The sequence below is a fragment of the Salpingoeca rosetta genome, assembly GCF_000188695.1.
Source record: "Salpingoeca rosetta unplaced genomic scaffold supercont1.6, whole genome shotgun sequence".
In the NCBI taxonomy this organism is placed as follows: domain Eukaryota; class Choanoflagellata; order Craspedida; family Salpingoecidae; genus Salpingoeca; species Salpingoeca rosetta.
This window is the reverse complement of record NW_004754928.1, coordinates 1,654,032-1,662,502: the sequence shown is the minus strand read 5'-3', so window position 1 is coordinate 1,662,502 and position 8,471 is coordinate 1,654,032. Positions and strand designations below refer to the sequence as shown.

Here is an 8,471-nt window from a genome sequence, read left to right as displayed (position 1 = left end):
GTGTGTGTGTGTGTGTGTGTGTGTGTGTGTGTGTGTGTGTGTGTGTGTGTGTGTGTGTGTGTGTGTGTGTGTGAGGGATGGTCAAGTGTGATGTGGGTGGGTATGTCTACGCGTGTGAGTGACAAGGGCACAAGACACCACAAACATAGTCCCGCCATCACCCCCCTTCCCGCCACAGCGGTGTTCACCACCTTGAGTTCCCTCTGCACGCGTTCCAGTTCGCATTTGGTCGCTGCAGCCTCGTCCCGCAGTGTGCGCGCCTGATGGCCGCGAGAATGATGATGGTGATGATAATGGTGGTGGCGGTGGTGAGCGTGGACGGAAAGCACACAAGATACACTCTTGCTATTTGCGTTTCCACACACGTTTACACACAAGCAAACACACACACACACACATACACCACTGCAACCCCCTCCTCCCACCTCGTCTTCGGCTGCAAAGAGTTTTGCCTGCAGCGCTTCCAGTTCCGCCCTCAACTTTTCAACGCCGTCATCACTGCCACCATCACGATCGCCTCTGCTTTCGCTTCCACTCACTTCGTCTTCCCCTCTGCCCTCCTCGTCCTCCTGCTGCTGCTTGGTGTCGTGGCTGTCGTGCTTCTGTTCCTGTTGTGACACCATCGCCTCGGCATCATTCTCGTCTCTATCGCGTGTGCGCACTGCTTCTCCGTCCTCATTCATCCCATCATCACCTTCCATCTCCTCATTCTCTTCCTTCTCACCACTGCCACCATCACTTTCACCACCATCATCATTCTCCTTCTCCTGCTGCTGCTGCTGCGGCTGTTGTTGTTGTTCCTTCTGTGTTTCACCACCGCCATCAGCCACGCTCTGGCTTCCTTCATCACCATCGTCGTCGTCGTGTTGGTGCTCGTTCTTGTCCGCGCGTGCAGCGAGTGCAGCATCAACTGACGCGAAACGAGCGCAAGGGGTTTGGGTGACATGGATGGGGTGAGATGCTGGAGTAACGGAAAATGCAGGTATCAGCCTCACGCAGACGCGAATCGTCATCACCACACACACAGACACACACACACACACACACACAGACACAAGCACACAAGCACACAAGCACACACACACACACACGGACACGGACACGCACACGTCACATCCACGTTTCATCTCCACCATCAATTGCCCTCTTCTCAACTCACGCTGTAGCTTCAAGTCGTCCCTCTCCTTGCGCACGGCATTGAACTGCTTGGCGAGCGACTGCTTGTCCATCTGCACCACGCGGAGCTGGGATGCAAGGTTGGTGTTGCGCTGGGACACCTCGGCCATGCTCTTCTTGAACAGATTGCGCTGGTCCTCAAGATCGAGCTGCGACGCCCGCACCGTTCGCGACAGCTGCACACGTGCACACGTGCACACGTGGTGGTGGCGGTGAGATGTGACGGTGTTGGAATGGAGGTGATGTGTGATGGAATGGGAGCAGAAAAGTGGCGCGTACGCATCAGAAATTAATCAAATCGCAACCTTACACACACACACGTACACACACACACACTCACACACACACACACACACACACACACACGTCCCACCTCGTCCTTTGTTTCGCGGTGGAGCGCTATTTCAGCCTCCAAGTTGGAGATTGTCTGCTTCAACTCCTTAATCTCAGCCGTCTGCAGCCGCGTGGGCGTGCGTGTGTGTATGTGCGTGAGCGTGTGAGCATGTGCGTGTGTGTGTGTGCGTGTAAATGGCGGGATCAACGTACGCTTTCATCACCCACAATTCTCACCTCACATCCAATCACCCACCCCTCCTCCCCTCACCTGCCGGACGAGCGTGTCGTCGTGCTGCTGCTTTGCCTTCTTCGCTGATGATGATGACCGCTGCCTGCCATCTTTGGCAGAGTCATCGCTCCTGTCCTGTTGTTGTTGTTCTTGCTGTTCTTGCTGTTGTTCTGATTGCTGCTGTGTGTCGCCTTTGTTTCGCTTGAACACATCTACAAGAGCATTCAACCAGTGCATGAGGGTGTGTATGTGTGTGTGTGTGCTTGTGTGTGCGACTGAGTCGCGCGCATGAGAAGCACGCCACGCACCGCTGAAGAACTTCTTTGCTGCGGACCGCGATGATGTGGATCCGCTTGACCCGCCGCCGCTCGAGGCCGCAGTCGCTTTGCTCAGCGCTTTGTACTGTGTCGCGAGCGTGTGCATGGTGGGAATGAGTTGGATGGGACAACAGTCGATAGGGAACGCACCAGCAACACAAGGGCCGGGGGGGGGTAAGGTGCAGAGGAGTAAGAAGGGAAACATCGAGGCAAACACGCACAATGCACCTTCTTTCGCAGTGCCTTCTCTCGCCCTTGCGAATCGTACAGCTGAGTCTTGAGCTCCACAAGCTGTGCCTGTGCAAACCATTGCAAGTGTTGAGGGAAACAAAACGAAAGCAGTGTCAGGGACAGTGCACGTACGAGCACAGATCTCAACACACTAACACACACACACACTAACACACACACACATACACACATAAACACACACACACACATTTGCACGCACAAACACATACACAGACACATACACAGACACATTCGCACATCCGTTCTGTGCTCGAACCTGCAGTGCTGCAAAGTCCTCCGTGGACAACCCGGACTGGGTACTGCTGCCCGCTGTTCTGCCCGCTGTGCTGTTGTTGCTGTTTCCAGCCCTTTTGCCTTCCTCCGCATGGCTTTCCAACTCCTTCCCTTCATCTACACCACCAGCGTCACCACCAACGTGTTCATCGTTATCGTCTTCACCACCATCATCATCATCGCCGAGGTCTGCCAACTCAGCCTCAAGCTCCGCCAGCAGGTCGTCATCGTCCTCCATCGCCGCCGTTTCCCCCCACTGCGCCTGAATTCAGTACTTGTTATGATAGAACTGAATTCAGCTTATTATGCTAAAATGGAGGAAATGGTTCATTTTCACGAATCGGTGCGTCATCATCGCCGCTGTCGACGATCGAGCCAGTGGCAGTGTTTATGTCTTGGACTTGTGATCACACCTGTGGTTGTTGTTGTGGTTGCAGTTGTTGTTGCGGTTGTGGTTGTGGTTGTGTGTTGCCTGGTTCATTTACACAATCATCAACACTGCATCATTGCTTTCAGACACGCACTGATATCGCACTCGCTCCCTCACGAACATCTTCGCCCTTTGACCATTCTTTTTCAGGCTTATTTTGCACATCCAGTCATCCGCTACGTTTGTCGCTTCTTCCTCCCCTTCAACTTCAACTCCACTTCAAGACCCAGAACAACAATGTCGACCATGGTTGGTGGTGTTGGCCAGGCCCGTCCCGTCGATGACGAGCTCCGCAGCGTCGTGTCCCAGGTGTGTGTGTGTGTGCGTGTGTGTGTGCGTGTGTGGTGGTAACGGCAAACACGAGCGCTGTTCGTTCTTCGCTTGCTCGCTTGCTTGCACCGCATTACAGGCTGTGGTTTCACACACGCACGCACGCACACACACACACACACACACACACACACACACACACACACACACGTTTGCTTGTTCCGTTGGCAGGTGCGCGGTGACATTGAGGCCAAGGCTGGCAAGCAGTTTGAGACCTTTGAGCCTGTCTCCTACGCCACTCAGGTCAGGGAACGACGTGCATGCCAGCAGCGTGTGTTTGGGAGTTGGTTTTGCCAGCATTCAGAACAACAGCTCAGTGTCTTGCGCTCACAGTGACTTGCACGCACACACACGCACGCACGCACACACACACACACACACATTTACACACACACACGCACACACATGTACACGCAGGTTGTTGCTGGCACCCACTTTTTCATCAAGGTGAACGTTGGCGACTCGCACCTGCACGCCAAGGTGTTCCGCTCCCTGCCCCCTGTCAGCTTTGAGGTCAAGGAGGTGCAGCTTGGCAAGACCGCCGAGGACCCTGTCAACTCCTTCTAAAGGCCTCCACGTGCTGCTGGCTGCTGCGTGGTTGAGACGTGCCTCTGTTGTGTGTGTGTGTGTGTGTGCCTGTGTTGTGTATGCATGTGTGGCTGTATGTGTGGCTGTCTGTATGTGTGGCTGTGTGTATGTGTGGCTGTATGTGTGGCTGTATGCGCCTTGCTACCGTGCTGCGACCGTACTTCACAGACACACACGCACCCGTCCTTCCACACTGCTTGCTTTCCTTCCTTGTTAACCAACACCCCACCCAATCGAATGAACGGCAACCAGTGCACGCAAGCTTGCGCTCATGTACGTGTGTATGTGGTGTCGTTGCGAGACGAGTACATGAACCGGTGTTTAATTGGTGACGGGAAACAACAAATGAACGAACGAACAGACATGATGGAAAGCAGCGGTCAAAAGAGAAAGGTGTTGTATGGTTGAGTCGTGTGGACACACGTGTCGTTGGCAGATGCAACAAGCCTACATGGAAGAAAAAGAAAGAGAGAGAGAGAGAGAGAGAGATGGCAGCATAGAGGCGGAGGGAGGGTGCGGTGTGGCCGTGATTCGGTTGTCATTCCTACTGTGCCTTTGGGTTGTAGTACCGCCCGCACCTGTCCTTGAACACCTGTGAGGGAAAGGGGGGTTGAGGTTGAAGGGTAGTTGTGGTGAGGCTGTACGTTGTGCCTTGCACTGTGGCGAGGGAGGCGAGGGAGTATTGGGGGGAGTGCAGGGAGGCAAGCGCATGGAGACTTTTGCATGCTGTGAGCAGGTGAGTGGCTGTGCTGCGCACCTTCTTTGTTTGCTCCTGCAGAATGTCCTCGGCCACGAGTTCGCGCCGGATTTGACGGCTCAACGCCTGCTTCTCCCGCAGCGCCTGGCCCTCCAAGCTCGTCTTGCCCTGTGTGCGTATGCGTGTGTGTATGAGTGTGCGTGTGCGTGTGTGTGCGTGTGTGTATGCGTGTGTGAGTGTATGTGTGTGCGTGTGTGTGTGTGAGTCAGTCAGTCAGTCAGTGAGTTCGTGTGTGTGTGGAGCAACAAGTACAGGCGGAGGTGGAAGAAGGGAAGCGCCTTGCACCGCATGTTGTGTTGTTACCTTGCCCTGTTCTGCACGCATGTCCCTGTCACCGACGTTCTGCATTGCACAAACGGGTGTGGCGTGGCACATGTCGTGGAACGTGAGCGACGCAAAGGCAAAGCAGTGACAGGGGATAGCGGTGAAAAGGGCGGAACTCGCATGCAAGCAGGTACGCACGTACACACACAATGTACTTACCAGCTGTGTCTTGAGGTCGCGAATCTCCTGCTGCACCTGTGTCAAGCAGCGCTCCATGCTCTGTCGCCGCTGCATGTGCGCACTGTTCAACTGCACACAGCACAATGTCGCGTGAGCTACGAACAGTCACGTGTCTGTGCACACGCGCACCCGCACGCACACACAACGCATACACGCACCCGCAAACACACACACACACGCTTTTACACACGCACACGCGCGCACCCGCAAACACACACACCGCACGCACAAACGCATACCTCGTGGTAGAGGGCTGCGCAGTTTGAGGTGGCGTCGAGGTGGTCGACGTTGGACTTTGTCGGGATGATGGTGTTCATCTTGTAGATAATCTTGTCGTCCGTGTCCCGCATCTCCAGCAGGAGCCGCTTGAACTCGGCAAAGTCGTCACAGGGCAGCGACATGTTTGTTGTGCTCGTGTGCGCTGGTTGTTGTTGTGAAGGGGTGAAGGGGTGCTTGTGCTTCTGTTGAGTTGCAGCAGTGACAAGTGGTTGTGTGCTGTAGTGGTCGTGTGTCGTGCAAGTTGAGGAAATGTGCTGAGTCAGCAGAAATCGAAGACAAGACAGCAGCCAAGACACACAGCAGAAAGCAAGCAAGCAAGCAAGCTGTCTGGTTGGTTGAAGAGTCGCACACACACACACGACACTACCGCATCAACAGCCACATCACGGCACAGGCGGCAGCCACCACGCGCGTGAGCCATGTTTGCGCGGCTGTCTCGGGTGCTGGGGGGCGGCGGCGGTGGCGGAGGATCGCATCGGTCCAAGCCCACCAACCACACCGTGCTCAGGGTGTGTGTTGATGATGTTGATGTTGATGTTGATGTTGATGCGTTGGTGTGTTGATGTGGTGTTGATGTTGATGTGTGATGCTGTTTGATGTGATACCGCATGCATCAGCGCTCACGCATAGACGCTGTGGCTGCTTGCAGAAGAGCACGTTTGGGTTGCCGCAGCGGTCCCAGACCATGGCGTTTGACACTGTCAACGGCTTGCTCGCCATCGGCACACGACAAGGCACCGTCGTGCTGTGAGTCAACCACACACACATGTGCATGTGCATGCACATCTTCATTGGTGTGCTGCCTCTTTAATTTGGTATTGAATGAACGTACTCTCACGCTGTTTTGTGTGATGGTGGGCGCTGCAGGTATGGGCAGGATCGGGCCAAGCTCGAGTGGTCGCATCCGCAGTCCGAGGACGTCCGCCAGATTGTCTTTATCCCGGAGAAGGTGTGTGCTCTGTCTGTGTGTATGTCTGTGTGTGTGTGCGTGTGCGTGTGTGTGCGTGTGTGTCTATGTGTGTGTGTGTGCGTGATGCATCCACTTGAGACTGCTGCAGCAGCGCTCCAACGACCTCACAGCATTCCATGTGCATGTGCGTGTTTGTGTGCAGCATGAGCTCATCACGCTGTGTCATCCGTCAAAATTGTTCTCGTGGCGCTGGGAGACCGACCCACCCATTCTCATCCACACGCTCGACTTTAAACACGAAGAGTACGGTGTTCTGCTGTGTGTAGGATGTGTGTACATGCTGCTGTTGGTGTTGTTGTCAGTGTGGTGTGTGTGTTGTGTGAATGCGCAAATGAGGTGGATGCGAATGGTCACTGTAACTCGCACACATGCACTCACTTGCATGTGCATTTGTCCACCCACACCCACTCCCACACACACACACACACACACACACACACACACACACACACACACACACACACACACACACACACACACACACACACACACACACACACAGAGGCGCTGCCCGTGACGGACGTGTGCATGTCATCAGACGCGTCGTCGCTCATTGTCACACACGCGGGCGGACACGCGCTCGCATACGCACTCGCACACACGCGCGCAACCGTGACGCCGCAGTGCGTTGACGTGACGATGCTCATCAAGGACCCGTCCATGGCTGCCATGACAGCAAGTGGCGGTGGCGGTGTGAAGATGATTGAAGGTGTTGATGCAAGCAGCAGCAGCACTGATGCAATGCACTCGCCCACGAAGAAGAAGCGCGCCTCGTCCACAGCGTCATCGACATCAACGACGTCTACTTCAACAGCAGCAGCAGCAGCCAGGACGGCCGCAACAGCAACAGCAACAGGAACTGCTACATCAGGGGAGGAGAAGAAGCTCGCCATGCCCGAGCCGGTCATCAGGAAGCTGATGGCGTATGGGTTTACGCGCGACCACGTTCTAAATGCGCTCGAGGCGGCAAACAACGACGTGAATGTCGCCATGTCCACGCTCATGACGCAACAGCTCGAAGGGTCCATGAGCAGTGAACCTGGCAAGAAGGACAGTGGCAAGAAGGACAGTGGCAGCGGCAGTGCTGCTGTGAACAAAATCGCTACCAGTGGCAGTGATGGTGATGGTGATGGTGGTGGTGATGGTGATGATGATGATGGTGATGGTGGTGGTGCTGATGGTGACGATGGGAAAGAGAGCAGCGGCGGCGGCACATCGTCATCGCCTGTTCGCGCCCTTGGAGAGGAGGACATCAAGGCGCAAGGGAACACAACAAAGACGCAAAAGGATAGCAGTGACGAGCAGCAAGGACCGCAGTCGTACAATGCGGGACCTGGCTTCCACCTGCGCGCCATTGTTCGCTGCGCATGCTTTGCGCCGGACGGGGGTGTGCGGCACATTGATCACGCCACGTGCACGTACACGGCGTTTGACGCCGGTATTGTTGCGATTGGCAACAGGCACGGTGTTGGCATCGTCGTCTTTCAGGACATGGACTCATGCAAAGGTGTGTGTATGTATGGGTGGAGGGGGGAGGGGGATGTGGAGTTTGTGTGTGTGTGTGTGTGTGTGTGTGTGTGAGTGAGTGAGTGAGTGAGTGAGTGAGTGTGTGTATGTGTGTGTGTGTGTGTGGTGTGATGTGTGTGTGTGTGTGTGTGTCGCTATAAGTTGCTCGCCATCGCCTCATTGCATCAAACTATTCCACCCCCCCCCATGTCCGCGCGCAACGAAAGTGTCGTGGCATCGTGGGTTCTCCACGGGCGAGCTCTGTCTTTCGCGCCCGAAATGCACAGCGGTGCACGAGAGCGCACACGTGTCCGCAGTCACCGTCAGCTACAGCGTACGTTGTTGTTGTTTAAGTTGGTGTTGTTGTTGTCGTTGTTGTTGTCGTTGTTGTTATCGTGTCAGTTGCTGAAGAGACAGATGGTGTCGGTGTAGTTCATGGTTGCGGCAGTGACTGAAGGCCGGTTTTTACAAGCGTTCCTCGCGTTGCACCACAGCGTTCCCACAACTCGATTGCGCCTGTCCTG

At 55.1% G+C, this 8,471-nt stretch overlaps 4 protein-coding genes across 4 annotated transcripts in view; 2 read left to right on the top strand and 2 right to left on the bottom strand.

Moving 5' to 3' along the window:
- The window catches only part of PTSG_02963 (uncharacterized protein), a gene marked incomplete at both ends in the record, with an annotated part of 20,613 nt that extends 17,792 nt beyond the window's left edge, over positions 1-2,821 (bottom strand). The window contains 8 exons of the mRNA XM_004996421.1: positions 189-260; positions 426-910; positions 1,160-1,352; positions 1,550-1,630; positions 1,781-1,953; positions 2,050-2,143; positions 2,287-2,355; positions 2,567-2,821. Of these exons, the coding sequence (XP_004996478.1) occupies positions 189-260; positions 426-910; positions 1,160-1,352; positions 1,550-1,630; positions 1,781-1,953; positions 2,050-2,143; positions 2,287-2,355; positions 2,567-2,821 (1,422 nt within the window). The remainder of the gene's footprint in view (positions 1-188; positions 261-425; positions 911-1,159; positions 1,353-1,549; positions 1,631-1,780; positions 1,954-2,049; positions 2,144-2,286; positions 2,356-2,566) is intronic.
- A 117-nt stretch (positions 2,822-2,938) lies between these two features.
- On the top strand, positions 2,939-4,295 carry PTSG_02962 (uncharacterized protein). The gene is made up of 4 exons (XM_004996420.1): positions 2,939-3,001; positions 3,164-3,322; positions 3,515-3,586; positions 3,761-4,295. Exons 2-4 carry the CDS (start codon positions 3,251-3,253, stop codon positions 3,908-3,910), a joined length of 294 nt encoding a protein of 97 aa, XP_004996477.1. The 5' UTR covers positions 2,939-3,001; positions 3,164-3,250; the 3' UTR covers positions 3,911-4,295.
- PTSG_02961 (uncharacterized protein) lies at positions 4,246-5,675 on the bottom strand. The gene is made up of 5 exons (XM_004996419.1): positions 5,432-5,675; positions 5,172-5,261; positions 4,992-5,030; positions 4,689-4,796; positions 4,246-4,523 (listed from the first exon to the last, which is right to left on the bottom strand). The coding sequence occupies exons 1-5, from the start codon at positions 5,591-5,593 to the stop codon at positions 4,476-4,478; spliced, it is 447 nt and encodes a 148-aa protein (XP_004996476.1). The 5' UTR covers positions 5,594-5,675; the 3' UTR covers positions 4,246-4,475.
- Positions 5,676-5,751: 76 nt separating this feature from the next.
- PTSG_02960 (uncharacterized protein) overlaps positions 5,752-8,471 on the top strand; it is a gene marked incomplete at its 3' end in the record, with an annotated part of 6,539 nt that continues 3,819 nt past the window's right edge. Inside the window, exons 1-6 of the mRNA XM_004996418.1 lie at positions 5,752-5,980; positions 6,121-6,218; positions 6,339-6,420; positions 6,584-6,689; positions 6,944-7,948; positions 8,175-8,281. Coding sequence (XP_004996475.1) covers positions 5,891-5,980; positions 6,121-6,218; positions 6,339-6,420; positions 6,584-6,689; positions 6,944-7,948; positions 8,175-8,281 — 1,488 coding nt within the window. The 5' untranslated portion in view covers positions 5,752-5,890. The remainder of the gene's footprint in view (positions 5,981-6,120; positions 6,219-6,338; positions 6,421-6,583; positions 6,690-6,943; positions 7,949-8,174; positions 8,282-8,471) is intronic.